The sequence below is a fragment of the Vulpes lagopus genome, chromosome 2 (assembly GCF_018345385.1).
Source record: "Vulpes lagopus strain Blue_001 chromosome 2, ASM1834538v1, whole genome shotgun sequence".
Taxonomy (NCBI): domain Eukaryota; kingdom Metazoa; phylum Chordata; class Mammalia; order Carnivora; family Canidae; genus Vulpes; species Vulpes lagopus.
The window spans coordinates 40,637,757-40,664,950 of record NC_054825.1 but is presented as its reverse complement, the minus strand read 5'-3'; the positions used below and the strand labels follow the sequence as shown (position 1 = coordinate 40,664,950).

General features: G+C 38.3%; 1 protein-coding gene across 3 annotated transcripts in view; it reads left to right on the top strand.

The window, feature by feature from the left end:
- Positions 1-27,194, top strand: part of WDFY4 (WDFY family member 4) — a 288,429-nt gene that overhangs the window by 46,998 nt on the left and 214,237 nt on the right. For all 3 annotated transcript variants that reach the window (XM_041743891.1, XM_041743892.1, XM_041743890.1), the window contains exons 12-13: positions 2,988-3,568; positions 18,709-18,802. In XM_041743891.1, the coding sequence (XP_041599825.1) occupies positions 2,988-3,568; positions 18,709-18,802 (675 nt within the window). The remainder of the gene's footprint in view (positions 1-2,987; positions 3,569-18,708; positions 18,803-27,194) is intronic.

Below are 27,194 nucleotides of genomic sequence, written 5' to 3'. Positions count from 1 at the left end.
AGTATCTTGGGAATCTGTAGGAACTTTAGAAACAAAGATGTTAAATTAGCTCTTTCTGGCTGGATCTCCATTATTAGAAGTTGACTGTAGACTCTGCCCAAAGCACTGTGCCTGCAAAGTAAGTCAGATATAGGATGAGGGGGAAATGATGGAATGGGGTGACCTCAAAGGTATCCTCTGCCCCCCCACACCAAAGTTTTGCCATCTCTGACATGCATTTATATCCAGGTGTGACTCTTACTCCCCTTCCCTGAGGCAGTTAGCCAAATGCTTTGGAGGAGAGAATTCCTCCAGAAACACCCAACTTCAGGCAGTTGTTTCTAAAATCCAGTGCTGCTTCCATATCAATGCACAAGCACATGTGACTTCACCACCTAATCCTGGCAAATGATAATTGAGTTAAAGAATAATGTAAGCAAATGAATTTCCTCTCCACTGCCAGTGGGACTGTGATTGGGTTATGCACAAATTCAGATTGATTTGCTAATATACATTTAGCTGTTCACTCTGTGCTTAATCGCATTACCTCACGAGTCTTCCAGCATGACACATGGAAAATTATGAGGAATAACACATAATAGAATGTGAAATAAATCCTGTTAGTCCTAACATAGTTAGCGCTTTGCAGCAGACATCCATTTTATAGATTCAAGCTGGAGGAATACTAACTCAGAGACGATGACATGGTAACTGAGTTAAGGAGGAGAAAATGTGCTTAAAGTTGACCTTTCTTGAAATGTGTCAACCCTAGCCTGATTACTTTGACTTCAGCTGATTAAATTTACTCCCTTCCACAGACTTACAAGCCTTGGTGATGCATTATCATGCAAAGTTGAATGACAGTAATGGAGACCCTCCTCCTCGGCCCCCAGTTCCTGACAAACCATTTCCCGAAGTCGCACAGTATTTATTTTCCTTTATGATAGAAATGTTTCTCGTTAGTTGCTATGAAATTAAGCCTTTGTAATTGGATTTTGGACTCTTTACTTTATGACTCTGCAAATATGAAATTAACCCCATCCCAAGAAATAATAGAGCAGTCTAAGTTCTAATGAGATTACCCCCATTTTAGATAATGATTCTGAATTTAATAAATCAAACAAAGCAACAATTAAGGATAGCCATTTCTTTCTCCTCCCCCCCCTCCCAATAGGAGGAAAAAGGAGCCACCTAGGAATTACAGGGGACAGACCCTCTGTGTGACACAGATCTTAAGAAAGACTTTCATTGGTTTGCTCTCTTTTAAAAATATCCACTTTCAACACTCTTTGAATGACAGTCTTTTGAACAATTTCTGGTGTCAAATTGGATAATTGGAAGGTAGCTTCTTGAATATGAGGGGGGGTTGGTGGTCACCTAGTGTTCAGACAAGTGCCTGTAATTTGATTTGTTTTTTGATCATTCTCCCTTTTTCATATTTGTTTTGTCATATGTCCTTGTGATAAACAGCAGAGCTTCATTCAATCCATTTACCTCAAACAACCACCTAGTGGTTTTAGGAGCTACTTAAAGTACTTATGTAAATTTAAAGGGCTTAACACACTAGAGCTTAAGATTTCCTGATGTCTTGGTGATTGATTTATTTTTCTGGCACAAGTCACAAGGTCAGATGCAAACAATGCAATGCATGCTGTACCATATATCAGCGTTCGTCCTTTCACATGGATTACCAGTTGGTGGGAAGAGGCTAGCACCACCACACATACTTCAAGGTTAGAATATGTTTCTAACTTGGAAGAAAATATTCTGTTGGGAGTTGAGTTGCTCACACAAGACAGGCACAGTTGTAGCAGATCTACGTGTGGCTTGTCTTAGCCCTGGAGTCCCATGGGTGGGGTATAGGGGGAGGCTGCTGCAATGATGCTGTCTACACAGAGAAAGGCCCTGCTTGTCTAGAAGGCTTAGTGTTGCTATACCATGAGACTCACACTCACTGAGCATCACTCTTGTGGAGAACCTGCTTTAACAGTCTACAGCTTCTTTTAAGGACCTGCCTATAAAGTCAACTCAACCTTGCCCAGTTTTTGAGCCAAATTCAGAAGTAGTTGGGCCATATCTTTTCCCTCCCTCCCTCCCTCCCTCCCTCCCTCCCTTCCTTCCTTCCTTCCCCCCTCCCTCCAAAACATTTGTCAAATACCTAGTGTATACCACATGCTGTACTCAATGAATGACACGTTGTAAGTGCTCAATAAATGTTTGAGTTTAGAAGGAAATAAAAGTTTGTCTAGTAATATCACAGTGATCTGGAGAAGGTAAATTCTACTATGTATGCTATGAATAGCTTCAACTCCACACATAGTCTATTCTATATGCTGTAGTTATGTTTCCTTCCATTAAATGTTTCCCTTCTCTACTTTAATTCCTTATACCAGCTATTAAGTAGATTCATTTTATTATCTTTCTTCATTTAACAGAGGTACTCAGGTTTGCACAGAGAGGGAGATAATGATAAGCTACTTTATCTAGATTTCATTGTAAGTCTTCTTTACAATATAAGAGATGGTTCATTTCACTCATTCAGCAAATATTTATTAAGTGTGTGCTACATTCCATGGCAGTGAGTTGCCTGATTTCACAGAGCTTCAGTCCAGTGGAAGGCTGAGGCATCTCTCAAGTAACTTTATGACAGTGTGAAGAGAGTATGGTTCAACAAATGAGCCTGGGGTGAGTATAAGCCAGGGGTCAAAGAAAGCTTTTTGGAGGGAGAGGCATGGAAGTTAAGATCCAAAGGAGGCAACCAACCCTATAACTTAGCATAGGCTTTGACAGCAGTCATTTGAAAGGAGGCACCGAGGGGCAACCTGAAATTAAAAGGAAGAGGACAACATGGACATCCCAGTGTTTTGGAATTACCCTCAGGTAGCTCACTGTTCCCACAACTCGAACAGGAAAGAGCATGTGCAATCCTTTGACAGGGGTGTGCTGGAGCTTGGTGTTAACAAGCTGCCTCCTGGATTTTCCTCATTTTTATCCTGTTGGTGTTTCAGTCTCTGCTCAGGATCCTGGAGACCCCCAAAGGCCGCGCTGCTTTCAGAGTGTCCAGTGGCTTCAATGGACTCCTGTCTCTGCTCTCTGACCTGGAGGGGTCTCTCCAGGAGCCCCCGCTGCAGACGTGGGGGATGGTGGCCCCCAGCCAAATCCTGGATCTGGTCCTGCACACCCTCTGTGCCTTGTCTGCGGCCTTGTACCTAGACCCTGTCAACAGTGACTTCTTCAAGAAGAATGGGCTTTTTGAGAAGCTGGCTGAGGACCTCTGTTTGCTGGGCTGTTTTGGAGCCCAGGAGGAAGAAGAAGCCCCTCTACACTCCAGGGTGGACACAAAGGCCAGGCCATTTGCTGATTTGCTGAGTATGGCCTTTACTTCTGCCAGCCCACTCCCACGCAAGATACAGAGCTGCCTCCAGATCCTCAGCTTCCTGGACAGCATGGTCGATGGCACCCTCCACCTGCGCAGAGACCTGAAGGGGTCCCCAAGGGCTGGGAAGGACCCAGTTGTGAATGCCCAGAAGGAAGATGCTGGCAGTGACCCTCAAGGCAACGTTAAGCGGTGGCCAGACCTGGAGGAGAGGTAGAGCTTTGGGGCTTGTTTTGTAATCGGGTCATCAGTGTATTCCTGTCTCCTGTTTTCTCCCAAATAGTGCATATGTAGAGGGTAGGAAGCCTAGATCTATAGACTAGGTGTGCAAACATGTCCCATGACTTTCTTTCCTCTTAAATTGAGTTAACTTCGACTCCAATCTTCTCTGCCTTGGGAGCTGCCTGAGAACCAGTCTGAGTCAATATGTGGTTGGAGGATGCTGTTGAGTTACATAAGAACCAGGGGGGTTCCCAGATCTTGGAAACCAAGGGCGCAACTGTGCCGATAAGCTCACTTTCTCCTTTGGCATCTTTGCTACGGCTCCTGGGAGTCTTGCTGCCTGTGCCTAGCCTCCTTGGTGTGCTGGGCAGCCTTTCTTTGCCTTTGGGAGTCTTTTCTTACCCACTGCCCCCATCCTTATCCTTGCACTGCCAGGCGGTGGGATGAGGTCCTTTGACTCACAGGATAACCACAGTGTCCCTCACCATCCCTGGTTCTTCCTCTTTCTTCTTGCTGCTTCCACTTTTTGTAGCAAAGACAATCATCTCCTCTTACCCATCTCCTCCATGAGCCCAGACTTTTGTAAACAATGCTTTACCTTCATTCCTGTGAGGCAGACTTTCACTAAAGCAAGAGAGCACAAAGAATACTCCTCCTCCTTTGGAGTGGCAGGGGAAGAAAATAAAAGAACAGAACAGGAATAGTGGGTGATCTTTTTTATTTCCTTAAGGTAGCAGTGAAAAAATACAAGTTAATATTACAATAACCTATCCTGCCTACCATCTCTCTGCACCATCTGATATTTTCCACCACAGAACACCCTTCTGAAAGACATTGAGCATTTTTATCCAAAGACATTGGATTGGCCAGACTTCAGTGTTGGGGTTGGTGGTGAGGGGGACAGATGCCAAATCTCCAACTACTAGATAATCGTATCTTTGTTCTTGTTTCTCCAGCTAATTCACTAAATTAATTGTTTTTCTAATCTTGCATTTGTGCAGATTAGAAACTTGCTCACAACGTATTTATTGCTGGCTTTGATTTGCTAGTTTTTTAAGATGACTTTTGCTCGTGAGAAAGTTTGGCCTTTTACTCTCCTTGACTTTTTTTTTTTTTTTGAATGTTGCAAAACAAGAATTTGTTCTTGTTTGTTCCAAAAGCTATACTTTTCCAAATATATCACGTGGCTCTTGGCTATTTTTAGTATCAAGTTTATAGTAGCGGTATAATGCGAATTGGGCAGTGTTGTCTCTTCTATTCTTCACTATTTTGTATTTTCTAGTAGTCCCACTTCTTATTTTGATTTTTCTCTTGTCTTCTTACACCAGTTTATGTAAATAAAGGTTACTATTTATATTCCTTAGCTTTCTGATAGAATGTGCCAGTAAAAAAAAAAAAAAAAAAAAAAACCTCATAAGATCAATCTTTTCTTGTAAGAAGATTTATTTTTGGGAGAATAAATTTGTATTTCTTCTTGAATCACTCTTAGTAATTTTCCTAGCTCATTTTCCCACTCCAAGTTTCAATTTACTGGCATACGGCTGTTCACAATATCCTTTTAACACTTTGCTCCTATATGATCCTTGTGTCTTTTCTCTCCCCTTGCTCCTTAGCACCCCACCATTCTTGACGGAGTTTTGCTTATCAATATGTCCCATGAGCCAACTTTCAGCTTGCCCTATCTCTCATACAGACATTTCTATTTCTGTTTCCATTCATTTCTTCTTATTATATCCTCTACTTTGGGTTTGTTCTGGTCTTCTTTCAATTTAATTGATTAGAAGACTCGTTTTCACTTTTCTTTTTAAATGCAAATTTCCCTGTCACTTTACTTTAGCTATATCACACAAGTTTCATAGAAAATACAAAATAACACATTCAATATTATTTTTTTTGTTTTTTTTTCATTCAATATTATTTAGTCCTAAATATTTTCATTTCCTTTGTGATTATAGTTTGATTCTTGAATCTTATTTGAATTGTGAATTTCCAAAATTACAGAGTATTTTTGGTGATTTTTTTGTTGCTTTGAGTTCTAATTTTATCACCATGAGAGAAGGTGGGCTGTATGATGGTCATCCTTTGAAATTAGTTAAGGTTGATTCTGTGGCCTCCAATGTGATAAATCTTCATAAGTGTTCTGTGTGTGCTTGAAAAGAATGCATATCTTCTGATTGTTATACTCAATGTTCTATTTATATCTTTTAGGTTAAGTTTGTCTATTGTCTTCTTTAAATTTTCAGATTATTTAATCTGCTCTTGACACATCAGTTACTAAGATATGTTAGATATTTTTCATTATAAAGATAGATTTGTCAATTTCTGTTCATTTTTCCTTACCTCTATCTGAGGCTATTAGAATCACACATACTTACAATTTTTATATTATCTCATGAAATCAAAATTTGTCATCCTATGTGGTGATCTTCTTTATCTTCAATAATATGTTTTGCCATAAAAATAATTTTATCTAATCAGAAAAAGCTACACCACTTTCTTTGGTTAGTACATGCCTGGAATTTTTAAAACAATTCTTTTGTTTCCAGCTTTTAGTGTCCTAATGTTTTAAGTGTTTTTTTTTTTTTTTTTTTTGTAAACAGTAAAGAGATAGTTTGTTTTGCTTTATTTTGTCATTTAACCCAATGTGGTATTTATTGGTTACTGAAGCATGTACTTTGTTTACATTTTTATAATTTTTAATATGTTTGGGATGGTTTCTACTTTACTGTTTTGTATTTTCTACTTGTCCTACTTTTTCTTTTGATTTTTTCCTTGTCTTCTTTTAAATTATTAGAATTTTAATTTAATTTTTCCTATCGACTAATTTGGATCTTATACTCTCTATTAGTCTTTCAGTGGTTACCCTAAAGTAGTTTAAAGTCATCTTCATAATGTTTACCTGTTTACAATTTACTATCACTGTTTATCCTCTTTTCAATAGATATGTGTTACATATATAATATGTAAACAATATAACTCCTAAATGTATACTTATATTTCTAATGTATATATTACTGTTGTCCAATATTAATTTTGGGCATTGAGCAATCTGATCTAAATCTAATTTTAGGTAATCTTTCCCCTAAGGTATTTATTCACGTATTTTTTCATTGAGGTATAACATTATATTGCTTTCAGATATAAAACTTAGTGATTCAATATTTGTATATATTGTAAAATGGTGACTGCTAAAAGCCTAGTTAATTAAACCCATCACCATACTAGTTCCAATTTCTTTTCTTGTAGTAAGAGCTTTTAAGATTTATTCTCTTTGTAACTTTCAGATATGCAGTATAGTATTATTAACTATAGTCACCATGCTGTACCTTATGTTTTCATGGCTTATTTATTTTAAAATTGGAAATTTATATTTCTTTGACTCCCTTCACTTTTTTGGCCAACTACCCTATCCCCTGCTTCTGGCAACCACCAATTTATTCTCTGTATCTATGAGTTCTTTTTTTAGATTCCATGTGTAAGTCAGATCATATGGTATTTGTCTTTCTCTGAATTATTTTACTTAGCATAATGCCCTTCAGGTCCATCCATGTTGTCACAGATGGCAAGATTTCCTTCTTTTTATGGCTGAATAATATTCCATTGTGTGAATATACCACATCTTTATCCATCCATTCATTTACGGTCACTTAGGGATTTTTTGTATCTTGGCTATTGTAAATAATGCTGCAATAAACATAGGGGTGCATGTATCTTTTCAAGTTGGTGTTTTCATTTTCCTCAGATAAATACCCAGAAGTAGAATTACTGGATCATATGGTAGCTCTATTTTTAATTTTTTTGGGGAACCTGCATATTGTTTTCCATAATGGCTGCACCAATTTACATTTCCACCAACAGTGTTCCTCAACAACACTTGTTATTTCTTGTCTTCTTAATGATAGCCATTCTACCAGGTGTTGAGGTGGTATCTCATTGTGGTTTTGGTTTGCATTTTCTTAATGATTAGTGCTATAGAGCACCTTTTCATCACCTACTTTGGAAAGATGTCTCTTCAGATGTTCTGCCCATTTTTTATTGTATTTTTTTGGTTTTGAGTTGTATGAGTTCTTTATTTATTTTGAGTATTATCATAAATGCAATTTACAAATATTTTCTCCCATTCTATAGGTTGCCTTTTCATTTCACTGATGGTTTCCTTTGCTGTAGAAGCTTTTTAATTTGATGTAGTGGTACTGGTCCATTTTTGCTTTTGTTGCTTTTGCTTTTTGCGTCAAATCTGTAAAATCATTGCCCAAACCTATGTCAAGGAATTCACCTCCTGTGTTTTCTTCTGGGAGCTTTGTGATTTCAGGTCTTATTTTCACATCAAGTCTTTAATGCATTTTTGGTTAATTTTTGTGTACAGTGTAAGACAGTGGTCCAGTTTCATCCTTTTGCATGTGATTGTCTAGGTTTTTCTCAATACCATTAAATAAAAAGACTGTCCTTTCCTTACTGTGTAGTCTTAATTCTTTGTTGTAAATTAATTGATCATATATATGTGGGTTGATCTGATCTCTCTATTCTGTTCCATTGTATCTTTTGCCAATGCCATACTATTTTGATTACTTTCTGCAATATCATTGGAAATCAGGGAGCATGCTGCCTCCTACTTCGTTCTTCCTTCTCAAGGTTGTGACATTTCTCACTGCAGTGATTCCACAGCTGCACTTTGCAAGCCAGGCCTTGACCAGATTTCAGGCCCCTCTCTTCTTGCTTTGTCTTGGGGAGAATTCCCTTTCTGAGGCTCCCTGATCACTCTATTCTGGGGAAAGGTGTCCTTGAGGAGGCCTGTACCCTGGCCACCTGGATAGCATGCAGAACACCTTGGAATCTCAGCATTGATCTTATTTTACCAGCTTGTGGAGGGCAGGGAATATACTTGTCAGTAGCAAAAGATATCAGAAAGTGGTATTTAGTGATGAGAAACAATAGTCATTTTTTTTGGAATGTCTCTGGGAGCTAAGCACTAAATACTTATATTCATTTAATGCTTTCCCAGTCCTAGTAGTCCTTTACTACTAAAGAAACCAAGGCTAAGAAAAGATAAGTAGCGTGGTCAAAGTCACACATTTAGTAAGTAAGCAATAGAACCAGATTCTGATTCCAGGTCTTTTTCCAAAACCTGTGTGTGTGTATGTGTGTGTGTGTGTGTGTTGTGTCTGTGTGTCTGTGTGTGCATGTTGTTCCTGCTTCTCCTGGAAACTCTCACAATAATGGTGATGATTTTCTAAATGTTCTGACACAATAGCTTACAGCTTAAAATTGTTCTTTAACCTATAGACGGCATTAGCCCGAATTCTTTACAGATGAATCCTGTGTCAGATGTCATCTTGGTTTCATGATGAGTAATTTTTAAATGTGTAAGAATCAGATTTCATAAATAGAGCAATTTTTTCCTCATTAAAAGAAAACATCACCCCTGGCCTTTCCTAATGGTTAGAGAAGTGAAATCCTAGCCTCTCATGGGAGAATCTGAGGGGTAAAGGCAGGATGGTGGCCTGGGCATGGGGGACACAGTGTTCATCCTTGCTCACCAAGAACACCTGGCCTCTTCTTGGACAAGTGACTTGGCTCAGTCCTGTTTGTGCAAAGTGGGCTTTGCTCTCCAGGGAGGAGGAGCAGAGGCTGTGGGCCTTGGACTCAGGCTGAATGCTCTATGTCTTAGTGACCATGTTCCTTGGGCCTATTGCTTTATCTCTCTGAGCTTCGATTTCCTGATTTGAAGGCAGTGGTAATGAAAGTATCCACTTTGAGGGCTGTTGTGAGGTGAGGACGGAGATGATAATGGTGCTAGTTGACATGATCACAGCTGCTGTCCACCAAGTACTAGGATGCCAGTTGGTATGCTCAGCTCTCCACAAGCATGAGTTGCTTCAATTCATGTAACAACTATGTTATTACTTAAAAGTAACATTGTAAAAAAAAATAAAAAATAAAAAAATAAAAGTAAAAAAATAAAAGTAACACTGTTCACAGAAGCTCTATATATATATATATATATATATATATATATAAATTTGCCTATTGGCTTCTTTCACTTAGCATAATGTTTTCAAAGTTTATTCCCAATGTGTCATATGTATGAGTACTTAATTTCTTTGTTATGTGTGAGCAATCATCTCATTGTATGTATACTCCATGATTTGTTTATACATTCATCTGCTGATGGACATTTGGCTTGTTTCCACCTTTCAGCTATTGTAAATAGTGCTTCTGTGAACATGTGTGTAAGTATATTTATTTGAATATTTGCAGGTTTTTTTCTGTAAATATGTAGGAGTAGAATTGCTGTATCAGATGATAGTTCTATGTTTAAGTTTTTGAGGAACCACCAAACAATCTTCCATGGTAGCTGAACAAATTTTATTTTTACCGGAAATATATGAGAGTTCCAATTTCTCCAGATGCTTACTAATACTTATTTTCCATTAAAAAAGTTATAGACATCCTAATGAGTGGGAAGTGGAATCTCACTGTGGTTTTGATTTACCTTTCTCTAATGGCTAATGATGTTGAGAATCTTCATGTGCTTGTTGGCCATTTGGATATCTTCTTTGGAGAAATATCTATTCAAGTCCTTTGCTCATTTTTAAATTGGATTGTTTCTCTTTTTGTTGCTAGGCTGTATAATTTCTTTGTATGTTATGGATAATAGACACTTACCAGATATATGATTTGAAAATATTTTCTCCTATTCTGTTAGTTGTTCTTTCACAGTCTTAGTAATTATGCATAAAAGCTTTTCATTTTGATGAAATCTATTTTATCTATTTTTTCTTTTGTTGCTCATGCTTTTGGTGTCATATGTAGAAATCATTGCCAAATCCTAAGTCATGAAGGTTTACCTCTATGTTTCCCTCTATAAGTTTTATGGTTTTGGCTCTTATGTTTAGGTCATTGATTTATTACATGGTGTGGGGCCAGGTTCAACTTCATTCTTTTGCATGTGGCTATGTACTTCTCTCAGTACCATGTATTGGTGAGTCTATTCTTTCCCTGCTGAGTGGTCTTAGCATCCTCGTTGAGGACTCTCATTCTATTTCATTGGACAATTACCCCTTGATGTGTCTGTCCTCAAGCCAGTACCATACTGTTTTGATTACTGTAGTGTTGTAGTAAGCTTTGAACTCAGGAAGTATAAGTATGAGTAGTCCAATTTTGTTCTTCTTTTTAAATATTATTTTGGTTACTTAGAATGCCTTGCAATTCTGTATGAATTTGAGGACCAGATTTTAATCACTGAATATGTTAGCTATGGTCTTTTCGTAAATGTCCTTTGTCATGTTGAGGAAGTTCCTATCAATTCCTAGTTTTCTGAGTATTTCTATCATGAGAGAATATTTCTTTCTGAGTATTGGATATTGTCAGATACTTTTTTCTGCATCAGTTTAGGCAATACTTTGTTTTTTTTCCCTCTGTCTGCTAATATGGTGTATTACATTGACTGATTTTCTTATGTTGAATCACTCATACTCTTGTATTCCTGGGATAAACCCTGCTTGATCATAATGTAAGATTCTTTAAATATGCTGGATTTGGCTTACTAGTATGTTGTTGAGGACTTTTGTATGTATATTCATTAGGAATATTGTCTGTAGTTTTATTTTTTTCCCTCTTTGTGTAGCTTCGGTATCTAGGCAGTAATATAGGCTTCCTTGCTGTTCCCTGAATATGCTGGACATACTCCCACCATAGGGCCTTTTGCACTGACTATTCCCTTTGCTTGAAATGCTTTTCCCTTGGACTTCTACCTCCCTCTTTCAAGTCTACCCAAATGTCACCTTATCAAGGAGGTCAACCGCCATCCAAATTAAAATTGCAAATTCTTTCCTCCTCCACCCTAGCATTCTTCATTCTTTCTCTGCTTTAATTTTTTCTTGCAATGGCACTTACATAATATATAATTTACTTATTCAGGGTAATATATTAATATATTATACTATATTATAATAATGTAGTATGTATTATATACAAGTAATGTACATATTTATTATGTTTGTCTTTATTGTCTATACTCCTCCTCTCACATCCTAGATATAGGTTTCAGTTCATTTAAATTGTAGATGTATCCAAAATGCCTGGTAAATAGGTCAGTAAATATTTGTTCAGTTAAGTTGAATAAATCAACATCAATGCTTTTACTCCTGGCATCTTAACCATCCTTTTAAGGCTGGTGATGCTAAGCACAATCTGACCATGGGTTGTAAGAATAGCACTTATGGGCATGATGTTTGAAAATCAGGTGTTTGTAACTTGGGATTAGATTTGTGGGAATTTGTGTGTTTGTTTTTATTTTTATTATTAATTTTTGAATTTACATGCAGTAAAAGTCCCCCCCCCTTTTTTTTGCTGTAAGGTTCTATGCGTTGTCATTCATTTAATTTAGAGCCATGTGACCACCACCACAATCAAGATACAGAATAGTCCCATCACCTCATAGTTCCTGAATGTTGCCCCTTGATAGTGAAATCCTTTCTTTACCCCTAAGCTTTGGCAACCACGGATGTACGTTTATAGTTTTGTCTTTTCCAGAATAACACATAAATGCAGGTATACAATATGTAATCTTTTGAGGCTAGTTTTTTCCATTCAGCATAAGGCCTTTGAGAGCTAACCAATTTGTTGTATGAGCTGTTCATGCATTTTATTGCTGAGCTGAGTAGTACTCCACTGTCTGGATACAAGGATTTTTTTCCATCTGTAGCTTGTCTTTTCACCTTTAAAGTGATTTTCACAGAATGAAAATCTTTAATTTTGATGCAGTACAATTTATTAATGTTTTCTTTTATTGGGCTTCTGGTATCATGTCTAAGGACTCTGCCTAGCCTAGCTCAGGGTTACAAAGATTTTCTTCTGTGTTTTCTTTAAAAAGTTTTATAGGTCTGTGATTCATTTTGAATTTCTTTTACTGCAGGGTGTGAAGTTTAAGTCAAGATTTATTTATTTATTTTTGCATTTGGATATCTAATTCCTCCTATGCCATTTGTCTTTTGACATAATCCTTTTCCATTGAGTTATCTTTTACCTTTGTGAAAAATCAATTGGCTATGTTTGTGTGGGTCTTTTTCTGGACTCTATTCTGTTCCATTGATCTGTGTGTCTAGCCCTTCACTAATTCTGTATGATCCTGTAGCTTTGTAGTAAATCGTAAGACGAGCTAATGTGAGTCCTCCAAATGTATTCTCCCTTTTCAAAATTGCTTTATTTTAGTTCCTTTGTCTCTGGTTGGTCTAGTATATATATATATAGTAAATATAACAATGAGCTTGCCTACATCTACAAAAACTGCTGGGATCTTGATTGGAATTGCATTAAATCTATAGGTGAATTTGGGAGAATTGAGACTATTAGATCTTCTAACCTACAAATATCATATATTTTTTCTTTTATATTAAATCTTTCCTTTAAAAAAAAGTTTTGTGGTCATTAGTGTACAGAACTTGCACATTTAAAAAATATACCTAAGTGCTTGTTTTTCAAGCATTATTTTAAATGGCATTTTAAAAGTTTTTTCCAACTTTTTACTTCTAGTATATAAAGATATGATTAATTTTTACATGTAATTGTACATCCTGAGACCTTGCTAAATTCACTTATTAGTTCTAGGAATTTTTTTTTTTAATGGATTGTTTGGAATTTTCAATGTAGACCTCATGTTGTCTTCGAATAGTGAGGTTTTAGTTTTCCTTTCCAATCTGTTGTTCCAACGTGGTATTGAATAGGAGAGGTAAGAGTGGACATTCTTGCTTTGTTCTTAGTTGTGGGGGAGAAAGTCTTCAGTCTTTTGCCATCAAATATTACATCAGCTATGGGGTTTCTTTCCTTTTTTTTTTTTTTAGGTTCCTATTATCAGGTTATGGATGATTCCTTCTATTTCTAGTTTACTGATAATTTTTAGCAAGAACAAATGTTGAATTTTTCAAATGTTTTTTACTATGTATGATCGATAATTTTTTTTAGTTTATTAGTATGATGGATTACATTGATGAAGTTCTTCTTTTTTTATTTAAATTCAAGTTAGTTAACATATAGTGTATTGTTAGTTTCAGAGGTAGAATTTATTGATCATCAGTTGCATATAACACCCAGTGCTCATTACATCACATGCCCTCCTTAATGCACATCACCCAGTTACCCCATCCCCCCAACTCCCTCCTTTCCAGCAACTCTCAGTTTGTTTCCTATGGTTAATTGTCTCCTATGGTTTGTCTCTCTGTTTTCGTCTTATTTTATTTTCCTTCCCTTCCCCCATATTCATCTGTTTTGTTTCTTAAATTTCACACAGGAGTGAAATCATATGGTATTTGTCACAATGACTGATTTTTTTTAAAATTATTTATTTATTTATGATAGTCACACACAGAGGGAGAGAGAGGCAGAGACACAAGCAGAGGGAGAAGCAGGCTCCATGCACCGGGAGCCCGATGTGGGACTCGATCCCGGGTCTCCAGGATCGCGCCCTGGGCCAAAGGCAGTACTAAACTGCTGCACCACCCAGGGATCCCTATATAGTTATGTTTGATTTTAAATAGTTCTTTAGGATTTTTGTGCCTACATTTGGAAGAGATGTTGGCAGGTAGTTTTCTGTAGTGGCTTTGTCTGCGTTTGGTACTAGGACAATTTTGGCCTCATGAAATACATTGTGAAGTGTTCTTTTTAATTTTTTTGAAAGAAGTTGTATAGAATTGGTGTTATTTAGCTTTTAAATGTAGAATTCACCAATGTAAAAGTCAGAGCCTAGAGTTTCTTTGTGGGAAGGCTTTTAATGGCATAATTAGTTTTTTAAATAGCCATAAACTACTCTGATTACTTATTTCTTCTTGCTTGACTTTTGTTAGTTTGTGGCTTCAAATGAATTGGTCCATTTCATTTAAGTTGTCAAATTTGTGTGCACAGAGTTATTTGTAGCATTTTCTTATTATTTCTTTAATGTTTGTGGGGTGTGTAAGGATATTCTCCCTTTCATTACTGATATTGATAATTTGTGTCTTTCCCCTTTTTTTGTTAGTGTAGCTAGTGATTTTTAAATTTTTAAAGTATTTTCAAGGAACTACATTTTTACTTTATTTTCTCTGTTGTTTTTCAGTTTTTAATTTCACCGTTTTTTTAATCTTTATTATTTTTTCCTGCTGCTTATTTTGGGCTTATTTATTTGTTTATTTTTAAATAGTTCCATCTCTTCTCAGCCTTTTGGCTAAGATCAAGTGTATAAAATAGTGTATTACGGTGAAAGCTTACATTTTTAATTGGAGAGCTTTCTTCTTTTGAAATGTACGCATTTAATCCTACACATTTTCCTCTATGTCCTGCTTTAGGAGCATCACAAATTTTTCTGATATATGTCCCTTTTATTTGAGTTCAAAATACCTTAAAATTTTTCTTTAAACTTTCTCTTTGACCCACAGACTATTTAGAAATGTGTTATTTACAATATGAATGTACTGAATACTACTGATCTAGAAAATGATTAAAATAGCAACTTTTATGTTATTTGTATTTTACCACAATTAATAAGAAATATGATGTTTAATTCCCATATACATAGAGATTTTTCAGTTATCTTTCTATTATTCATTTTTCATTTAATTCTGTTATGATCAGAGAACACACTTTGTATGATTTTACTTATTTGCTATGTTTTAAGGTTTATTTTATGACCTAGACAGACTATTTTTGACAATGTTTCCAAAGAATGTGAAAAGTGTGTATTCTAAAGTTGTTGAATAGAATGTTCAATCACATCAGCTGGTTGATGGTGTTGTTCAGTTCTGTACCTTTGATTATTTTCTTTCTATTTTCCTATCAATTACTGAGAGAAGAGTGTTGAATTCTCCAGCTATAATTATGGGTTTGTCCATTTTTCATTTTACTTCTACTAGGTTTTATGAGTTTTGGTGCTCTCATGTGAAGCGCCTACACATTTTGGATGCTATGCCTCCTTTAATGATTTTGCAACATAATTTTTTTTTTCATTCCTGGTATTTTCCTTGCTCTGAAGTCTGCTTTCTTTAAGATTAGTAGAGTCATATCAGCTTTCTTTTGATTAGTGTTAGCATGGCTTAAATTCTATCTTTATACTTTTAACTTAGCTATTTTATTTTTAGCTTTATTAGCTTTAGCTTATTTTTTATTTTTTAGCTTAGCTTAGCTTTATTTTTTATTTTTAGTTTTTTATTTTTGTCCATTCTGTCAATATGTGTCTATTAATTGGTATATGTAGGCAGTTTTACTTAATGTAATTTTTTATGTGTTTGGGGCTTAGGTATATCATTTTATTATTTGTTTTCTTTTTGTTCCCCCTTTTTTTATTCTGTTTCTCTTTCTCTACCTTTTTGTGGATTATTTGAATATATTTTAGTGTTCAGTTTGAATTTATCTACCAAATTTTTTACTATTTCTTTTTGACTAATTTCTTCAGTGCTTGTTCTAAGGATTACAGTGTACATACTTAGAATTCTACTTAGAATTAATATTTCTACTTAGAATTAATATTTTGCTGCCTCAAATGGAATACAGAAAGTTTGATTCTTTGCAGATCCCTTTAATCTCTGCTACATTTGTTGTAATTGTCATACATATTACATCTAATAACATTTTGTTTTCTTTTATTATTATTATTATTTTTTTATTGGAGTTCAATTTGCCAACATATAACATAACACCCAGTGATCATCCCTTCAAGTGCCCCCCGCAGTGCCCATCACCCAGTAATATTTTGTTTTCAATTGTCATACATATTTTAAGAACTTAAGAAAAAATAATTTTCCATTATGTTTGTCCAATTATGTACCATTTCTCTTATTTTTTTTTTCATTCCTGAAATACCAGGTTTCTTTCTGCTATTGTTTTCCTCCCACCAGAAAAACTCCTTTCAGTATTATTTTTAGAGAAAATTATATGATAAGAAATTCTCTTTGTTTTCCTTCATCTGGGAATATATTTATTTTGCCCTTATTTCTGAAAAATATTTTTGCTGAACATGGAATTGTATGCATTTCTTTTCAACACTTCAAAATGATTGTTTCTATACCTTCTGATTTCTCATAAGAAAATCCACAGTCATTCAAATAGTTTTTCTCCTGTATGAAATGTGTTGTTTTTCTCTGGCTGCTTTCAAGATTTTTTCATTGTCTTTAGAGTTTAGTAGTTTGACTATGATGTGCCCGGGCTCAGATTACTTTGTTGATTTTGTGTGGGTTTTGCTAAGCTTCTTGAATCTTTAAGGTTATGTAGTCACTAAATTTAAAGAAATAATGGCTAAAACTTTCCTGGACATTTTTTTTTACACTAAACTCTTTCTCCTTTTCTTCTGGAACTTCTACATTGGGATGTTAGATCTTTTAGTACTATTATACATGACTTTGAGGATTTCTTACATTAATTTTTTTGTTGTTGTTGTTTAGATTGAGCAATTTCTATTGATCTATCCTTAAATTCATGGATTCTCTCTCATCGCATTCTTTTATGGTTCTCATTTAGTAAGATTTTAAAATTTGTTATTGTGTTTTAAGTTCTTAAATTTCCATTTGGTTCTTTTTCATTCCTTCCACTTTTTTACTGAGATTTTATAGTTTTTCATTCATTTCAATAGTGTTCACTCTTCTTAGAGTGTGGTTAATAAGAGGTGATTTAAAGCTTTTGTCTGATTGAAAAAAATAAAGTTTTTGTCTGATACTTCCAACATCTGAGTCATCTCAGGCTTGGCATCTGTTGACTATCTTTTTCTGTGTGAGATATTGAGATTTCCTTGATATGTTCTATGCTAAGTAATTTCAGATAGTGTCCTGGCCATTTTGAATGTTATGAACTTTAGCTCTTGTTGACATCTTCTGGAGAATGTTGATTATTTTGTTTTAGCAGGCAATCGACCAGGTTAGGTTCAATCTGCAAGTTCTTACCCACCTTCTGTGAGTCGTGTTTCCGGTATTAGTTTGGTTTCACAGACTTGGCAGTGATTTTTGGTCTATTCTATATTTTCCCCATGAAGTAGCCAGTCTTGGGGGATGCTTTACCCTTAAGATCATTTCTTAAAACCTTTGAAATGTGGTTTAAGATCAGATTCACACATGCAGCTCAGAACTGAGCCCAGAGATTGATACATGGTCTGACTTTCTTGAGCCTCTTGTCTTCATCATCTTCCCAACACTTTATGGCTTCCAGAGGCTCCCTCCTTCTCTGTCTAGGAAGCTGAGGCTTTAGTTTCCCTGCTTTGACATGTACTTCCTGCCACTGCATCTGTTTCTGGTGCCAATCAGGGAAAGGAAAAAGAGAAACAAGAGCAATGGAGGTTTCCCCTACACTTTTGGAACCATAGTTCTTCTGGTTAGAGAGAATGATTGTCTTCCCCCAGATATTCAGACATCTGCCTGGCTGCTGCTACTGCTGTGAGGTTGCCCAGAGGCTGGTTGAGAAATAATAAAGGAACCCAACAAAGAAAATCTCAGAGCTTCTCCTCGATGCTCTGTTACCTTTAGGAGTCTCGTTTCCTGTTCCTTAGACCAGGAACAGAGACCTTTCCTTGGTGCTCTTTGTCTGCACATGGTGCATACTTGTTTTCAGATTTCCTATGAGCTCATACCAAGGAATTCTGGAGAGGGACACTCCAGAAAATTCAACGCCAGTTGCATGGTGCTTTGGGTTTGGTTTCCTTCTCTGCTACAATTTACTTTTCAGAGTCATCAGAGAGCTGCTTATGTGTTCTGCATGAGTTTCAAGTTGCATTCAGTGGATAGGACAGAGTAGAGTGTGTGTACATCATCTTGAAGAGATCAAAAAGCCCTTGTGAGTATGTGATTAACATAAAATAAGAGCCTCTCCAACTCCTATGTGTCTGGAGGAAGGGGAGAGGACCAGGCAACTAACTTGCATTGAATACCAACTATGAGCCAGCCCCTGTGTCCCAGGGCACAAAGGTATTATTCTATGTCTCTATGAGAGAAGTATGGTATTGTGAATTCCACCGTACAGTTGGGGGAAATTAGGCTCAGATTAATTAGTTCAAAGTTACATAGGTAATAATTGGTAGACTGAGGATTATGGCTTGTCTTAGAAAGACTCAGAAAGGTTTGTGAAAAGCAGAAGATACTAGAAAGCTCAAATCTGATATCCTGCTTACCCTCTCTCTACAGGGTGGATGAAGGGGATGCTGTGATCATGCATCCTGGAATCCTGTGCATCATGGTGAGACTGCTGCCGTGGTTGTACCATGCAGACCACCCCCAGGTACTTATTGATGGACTCACATATTTGTCTTTTTCACATGACTGATCATTTAAGCTCCTTCTGGTCAGACTTCTTCTTTTTTGCCTTTGCCTTCAGTACCCTGCATTAGCAGAGCCACCCTTGTGAAATACCTTCTGTAGGGGAGAGTCAGTATGTCTGTGACCTATAATTGAGTTTTGCCCACCCTTCCTTCCCAGGCCATATGAAACAGGTCATTTTTGCTAGTGAAGTGACCTCTTACAAACAACACCCAAACAAAAACTAGCTAAAATAGTTCAACCTTCACGAGGCAAACCCTGGGTGCTAAGGACAGCACTGGGCATTGGTGGGGCTGGAAGTCCTTTGCCCCCCACCTAGTCATCCATCCTGTGGGTGCTGGCTGTGATCCTGGCTTAGTGCTCTGCATAGGACATGCCAGGCTAGCAAGATGGACATTGTCCATGGATCCTGCATCCATCATGGGCACCAAGAGATAGTGCCTGGGCAGGCAGACTAAATAAATAATCTCACAGATGAATATACAATTACAAATTGTGACAAGTGATAATAAATGGGGAAAACAGGATGCTGAGAAAGAAAGAATAATGGGAATGGAAGTGGGGAAGACCTAATTAAATCTAATTTAGAGGAAGGGATGGAGGTCAGGGCAGCCATCTCCTACATGGTGACATTTAAGCAGAGCCCTGAAAGATGAGTAGCAATTAACCAGGCAAGAAGGAGCGGCTAGGGTAGGAGCAAAGGGGGAGAGTGGGAAATGTGCCAGATAGGGCAGGCGCAGGAAAGCTGGAGCCCTCTTTAAGTATGGAGTTTTATCACAAGGGCAGCAAGAAACCTTTCAAGAGAGTAGAAGATGACTCTATCAGATTTTTGTATCAAAAATATCTCTTTGGTTGTTGCATGGGGAATGGCCTGGAAATGGGGACGACAGTTAGGAAGCCATGTCTTCATTACCACATCGATGGTAGCTCAGATAGGGTGGTATCTGGGCAGATGTGAAGAGAGAGGAGGGACAGAATCACAGGACCCCAAGAGGAACAGGTCCAGGGAGTGGGAAGTGGGAGAGTCAAAGGCAACCCTCAAGTTCCTGTCTTGGTAAAACAAAGGGCTCCATTGCAGGGTGAAAGGATTGAGTAACACAGTAAGGCAATTCTTGTTGAGGAAAACCTGGAGAATGCACACGTTGATGAGTGTAGATAAAAGGAAATGAATTGAACTGAGCAATCAGGCCTGGTGCTAGACCCTTTCACAATTTGTCCCTCATAGCAGTTTTCTTGGGAGTATTACTTGTCTCCATTTTAACCAGTGGGGAAACAGAAACTCAGATAATTTAAATGACTTTGAAGAATTTCCAGTTGGTGGACCTGGTATTAAATGTGGCCCTACCTGGTGGCAGATCTCAAATGTGGCCCTACCTGGTGGCAGATCTCCTGGTCTTTCCTTTGCACAGCAATGGTTTCTATTGGAAAAGGAGGGGCAGGGGTTGCAGGTCCAGCTTTGCTTTTTCCAATTTTTCAAAAGGAAGTAATATGTTCTAAGAAGAAATGAAGACCAGTGGTGTTATTAATCACAGCCTGAAAATGACAATGACCTAGTAAAATATTGCAAGCCCTCCAAAATCAGTGAGAGAGGTGAAGTGGGGGAGCAAAGTCCTTGATGTATAGGGAAGGGAACTGTTTTCACTGAGGAAATTCTGTAGTATTTCATACAGGATTGAAAAAATAGACTGACCCGGTTCCACATGTCTTTTAGCCGTTGTAACTAGAATCTTTTTTTTTTTTTTTTTCTGGTTCCTGTCCCTTTGCTGGAAAGTGACGATGAAGTGATTATCAAGCCAATGAATAGAGACACATCTCATAATGAAATGGAATACATTTACATTTTTCAACATTTACAGAAAAGCAGGAGGCTGGAATAAAATGGGCTTGATTGCTTCTTTAGTTACCTGTTACTGTGTCAAGTTGACAAACTATATCATTTTTTCTCATGGTTCCTGTGGGTAAAAATTTGGATAGGCACAGCAGGGACAGCTCATCTCTGTACCACACAGTGTTGGAAGGGCTGGACCATTTTAGATGTCTTCTTTACTCATACAGCTGGTACCTCATAAGGCTGGCTCCAATGACAGGGGCTCCTCAGCTGGGCAGATGTCTGGGGCCTTGGTTTGGGTGGTTAATAGGATCCTGGGTTCTCTTCCATGTAGCCCTCTCCATCTGGCCTCTACCTGTGTCCCTCCAAGCGAATTCTCCAACAGGTCAAGCTCAGGGATCCCAAAGACACAAAAGTGGAAGCTGCCAGGCTTTCCAAAGGCTTAGGCCTTGAACAACCTGGTTTTGCTTCCATAGCATTGGTATATTGGTCAAAGTGAGTCACAAGTTCAGCCTAGACTCAGGGAGAAGGGCCATATGCCACCCCTACTGATATAAGGGGTATTGCCTGTGAATATAGGACAGAGGGAATTGTTGAGGGTCATCTTTGAAGACCAGCACCTATTTGCCTTAAGCATCAACTGGTATATAAAAATATTTGACCTCTACATAAAGTATCCTCTAGTTCTTTACATGTCTTCTAGTCATTTAGTTGCCTCAAGTCTGGGACTTTACTTTCTTTACCTTGCTATTCAAGGCAGGACCTTCCTGGAGCATTTTGGAAACTAATCCACACTTAGGGATTATGCCAGGCATGTTGTTTCATCAATATTCATAATAGCTCATCCCAGTACACTAGAATCCTCCCACAAGGCAGGTGTTTGTGGCTCAAGAAAGCTATGTGACTTCCTACAGTCATGTAGCTGGTGAGGGGAGGCCTGGAACTCATTCCCAGGCCCCAGATCAAGGTGTCCTTGACGAATGGTTCTCTCACCTCTGCGGCTTTTGCAGAATGTATGTAAGGTCATGCATTCTTGGCATTGCACATTTTTCCAGTTGCAATAGCCTTATTGTAAGGATGCCTGACTTCCTTAGCTGTATTTCCAACCATGTAGTGTACTTGGAATGAGAACAACCAAGCCAGGGGTGTAATAGCCAAACAGTCGGTGATGAATGTGTTGTGCAAAACTTCACTGCAGTGATACAGAGCAGAGTGTGGCCTCTCTCTCCACTGCTAGTGCATGTAAATTGTGCAGCTGAACCTGAGCTTCAGATAAACTCTGTGAGTTGTCACATTAGAGTATGTAGTGGAACTTGACTCCTTTGTGATAATAATCGGACACATTAAGTATGCAAATGAGAATTCCATTTGGTAAGATTCTTTTTCTCTATTCAGGTCACAATAAGTAATTTAGGAAAAGTCTAATTCTCCCTCATTGTCTCTCAAAATGCAAATGAAACGTAGTGATGCATTTTGTCAAATATTTCCTGCAGATGCCAAATCAGCAACTATTAAAAGTTGAATAATTACAGTAATTAATTTCTGAAAGGGAAGGTGGGAAACCTCATAACAATCAATAGAATACTAAATCAAATGAGAAATGAGACCACACAGGAAAATGCTGGAATGAAAAGGACTGTAGGATCGCTCTTTGGAGCAAGAAGTTTCAGTAGATGGCAGTGTTACTAAGAAGATGGAATGTGAGTTCCCCTCATCTCCCTGTAGGTTGGCTTGATGGTTCCCAGCACTATACTTTTAGCCACCTTCCTGCCTGATGGATGCTCTTCCTTCCTGATAGATGAGAACTTGATGACTTTCCAAGGTATAGATGTCATTTCAGGAGTGACAACTTACATAACTACATACATAGGTTGTCTGATCTATTTCTAATTATGCCCACGTGAAATTTGTTTTGTTCACAACCAAAAGGTGTCTTTTTTCCCTCTCCAAAATGTTACACCATGTGCTACTCTTGGAAAGATGATCACCAGTATTAAAATTGGACAGTGGGAGTTGAATTGTGAATGTTGCTGTCCTAAGCATGAGGCAAAAACAGAGTCCAACCCAGTTCTCTGGGAGCTGAGTTGGCCTCAAAAAGAAACAACTCATTGGGAAGAAGACATTTTCCCTTTCTAGCATGCTCAGCAGCCACGATCGTCTTACTGTAGGGATGTGACTGTTAGCAGGAATTTTGACCAGTCCTATGAGGGCTAGCTGGTTCCCAGCATCACTTTGCTTTCATTAGGATTGTGGTCTTTATTCAGTTCCTAGCAGAGGAGTATTTGCTTGTGCTCATGACAACTGTAACTCAGAGGGTGGGAAGCTGGATCTAGTTTAGCAAACAAAGGTAGAACTCACTGCAGTGGAGCAACCAATGTGATACATGTGCACCTGTGAATAATTTTACTCAAGCACCTTCTAGATGCCACTGGGGATTCAGAGGCAAATTTCACAGGAACTCACAGTCTGAGTTGAGAGTAGTAGAGAGAGGAGTGTAGAAGACAGTAAAACCATATTTGATGGCAACAAAAGTTTGCCCACAGAGCCTTGTGACAGAGGGGAGGGAAAACCTTAGAGACTTGGGGACACTGGAGCCAGACTTTAAAGAAAAGACATGCCCATACCAGATCAGGTAGAGGAGGGAGGAAAGACAAGAAGCTCATCCTCAGAAAGAGGCACACATGAGGGTGTTGAGTAGTTTAGCTGGGCTAGGATAGACCATGTGGATAGAAAGGCAATGTGTGGGGCTGCAAAGTCTGGTCAAAGCCACATAATGAAGAGCCTTGAATGCCATGCTAAGAGAATTGAACTTTATTGAGATACCATCCATCATCATCATCATCATCATGAGCAGTATAATCTTTAGTGAACACTGTTATATGTAGGCAGAGGCCAGGCTATGAAGACAGCAGAATTTCATCATATTTCAGCTCTGCCACAACAGGCATGCAGCCACTGGAAATAATTTAACCTCTGTGAGCCTTTACCTTCTTTGCTGTAGTAGGGGGATAATAATATCTTCCTTGTGGCATTATTGTTAGGATTCAACGAAGCAATGCAGTGAATGCTCAGCACAGAGAGCAGAAAGTACACTGCAGCATGGGAAACACTTGCTAAATGGTGGAACTACTGCTATTAGTTACCAGAAGCTCTACAAGCATTTTATCATTTAATCCTTATAATAACCTTGCAAGGTGGGTATCAGTATTCCCACTTCGATGATGAAGACTTGAAACTTGTAGAAGTTGAGCGACAGAGTTAACACAGTTGCTAGGTGGTAGATGTTGGTGATGCCAGGCTCCTGGACCTCCTACTTCTGTGCCAAGTGGCTTTTCCTGTATGGACATGGTAGTCATGGGAAGCTACTGGAAAGCAACAACATGATCAGACCTGGGCACTAGAGAGACCATGGTCTACAGTCAGTTGGCACTGTGAGTCCCTGTTGGGTGTGTTCCAGATTGTACTACCACAGAACTGTCCTGCATGGTCTGATGGAACAGAGAAAAGATCAGGCTCAGGGCTATGTTTGTTTATCAGCTCATTCATGCCTTAATTTGGAAAAGCGTGCCATTTTCTGGAATTAGCCTGCATTTCAAACACATTGAACTAATCATATGGGTTTCAAATAACTAAAATATTGACAGCATTAATAGCCCTGAGTAGCATTGTATAAAGGGCAGGCTATTTGAAAAAGCCATTTCCCCCAACAAGGAAATAGGTTAAGTAGGAGTCTCATTTTGTTAAATTATGACACATTAGAAATTCCAAATATTTGGAATACTTAAATGTTGAATTTTAAAAGGTTTACTTTTGAGTATCCTAGGCTCTTTCATACTGAAACCCTCTCCCCACCCCCATTTCTATTGTTCCTAAGTGGGAAAATCTCAAACCTGGTCAAAATCCAGTTTACGTTTTAGGGTAACCTCTTAAATAGACCAAATAAACATAATCTTACATGATGTCTAAGATGATCAAAAACAAAACGCAATGGATGTAGAATGATGGAGTAGAAGTTAAAGTTGGATGGGAAGACCTCTGGCTCAGTTATCAGGTGAGCTTGCTTCTAGTCCCTTTTCCTATCATTCTGTGGCTGATGTAGGCTAACTTCTGGTCTCCACACCTCAGTTTCAGCTACTCAGATTTGGCCTAGATCACAGAGGTTGCAAGCTCAATGTCTTGGGGCCAAGAATATAAAGGAAATGTGTTGGTGGAAATAATAGAGAGTGGCGAGGCTTGTCCTATAGGGAAGAGTACTTGCCCTGTCCAAAGGCACTTCCACCTAAATAAGGGGCAGTAAAATAGAAGGGAAGCCAAACTATGCCCACCAAGTAAAACACTTTTATACATCATCAATTTACGACCCTTATGAGATCAGTTCCCTTCTTTATAATGAATGCATGACACTGTGTTAAAATCATGGGATTTGGAGTAAGACCTGGGTTGAGTACCAGTTTCTGATGCTCATTAGCTATGTGACCTTAGGAAATTGATATATCATCCAGTCTCAGCACCCCCTTATAATATTTTTCCCATTGGGAAAAATAGTGGAGAGTATAGTTGAAAAGGACAGCACAGTATTTGGCACACAGTATCTGCTCATCAGACACTGGCTCCATTATACACACTCCCCCCTCCTCTTCTAGCTTTGGCAGTCTGTATTCCTAGGACTCTGGGTCATACTGTATAGAAATTTGGAAATAATAAATGGAAGATGATACATTTTAGGTATAATAGTAAAACTGGTGTTTTACTATTATTAAATTAATAACAGAATTGATGTTGAGCTATATGTTACAGTCTACTTGGAATCAAAGGACTATGTCCTCCCTTTTTCCTGTTTTGCATTTGATCCATTACCTCAATGAACTCAAATGGCAGACGGCATAAAGCTGGAAGGAGGAGTTACCCACTGGCTGCCAAAATGGGGATGTGAAGCATTCCTGGTAGTCTGAGGAATGGATCAGAATCTTGTTGGGTCAAAATTCAGCAGAGATAATCAGGCCTGTGCTCATGTCTTAATGCACGTATACACAGGGTGGGGAAGACAGAATAGAATATGTGAAAGAGTCCTAGGGGGTTTAGTGCATGGTCAGTAATTGAAGTAGGGTGAGGACACTGCTATGGGTAATTCTACTTCCTACTATATTTATAGACGTATAGTGTCCAGCTAAAGGGAGGTGGTAGTTCTATGACCCTCTAACATGCCACATCTCTGTTTGTCCAGAGGTGAGAAGCCAGGATGGTGAGGGATCTGAAAAATCCTCCTTAGTCATGGAAAGAATAGTGAACAGACCTCAGGGTAAGTAGCTTAGAGAGAAATGATATTGGGGAAATAAGAGCTGGGCAAATACTTGTTAGTGGACTGGTGGTAGAAGAGTACACACAAAGGCCAGTTAGTTAAGCAGCAATGATTTGGGCTCAGTATAAGGACGAACTTGCCCAGACTAGATGGGCAGCTGTGGAGGTAGTGAGCTAGTCTGCATTGCGGAGTTACATATATGAGACTCCCACCTGGCCTCTCAAGATTACAGAAATGGTCAAACCCATTTAGGTCTTGTGCATGGCAAATACTGTGTACCAGTTACTAAATTCAGATGATCCCAGTGTGAGCCAAAGTCATGAACACTTAGTTTTTCCTGTAAGTTTTGAGATACGACCTAGGACAGGATGGGTTAGGTATCCACTGCTCAACCCATAGAGTTGGCAGTTTCAATTAGCTTTACCTTAAAAACCCAGGCTGGCCAGTGCTTTGCAAGCTTCAGCACTTGGAGTCCTGGGAGGCAGCGATCTCAGTGATAAAATGCAGCTGACCTTCTGGTTTGAATTCCTGTCCCTCCACTCACTGTGTAACTCAGCAAGCCATAATCTCTCTGGGCCTCAGTTCCCTCATCTATAAAATGAGGTAATAATAGCATCTATCTCATGGTGTTTGAAGATTAAAGAGCCAGTACATGAAAGTACTTAGAAGAAAGAGCCTTCAAATAGTGAGTGGGCAGTGATGTAGCTCCCATCGCTAGCCATGGGGCACGCGAGCACGGTAGGTGTGTGCTCCTACTCTTATACTGAGCTTGTCTGATGCACAATGGCCATGCAAACCACACACTCAGTTGGAAGGAATCTTATTGCTATGAGAAGAGAACATCATAACAAAGAAGAGCTAATATCCTGAAAAAATCTTGTATCCAGTTAGAAAAAGCACTTTCATAGAACTTCCTATGGACTCCCACAAACAACATACCAGGGAGGTTGATATTTTCATTATCCCCATTTTTTTTAAATTCATGACAGTCACACAGAGAGAGAGAGAGAGGCAGAGACACAGGCAGAGGGATAAGCAGGCTCCATGCACCGGGAGCCCGACGCGGGACTCGATCCCGGGTCTCCAGGATTGCGCCCTGGGCCAAAGGCAGGCGCCAAACCGCTGCACCACCCAGGGATCCCCCATTATCCCCATTTCAAAGCAAAGAACTGAGGCCTTGAGAAAATAAGTAACTAGCCCAAGTTCGTTCATCAGTTAATGTCAAAG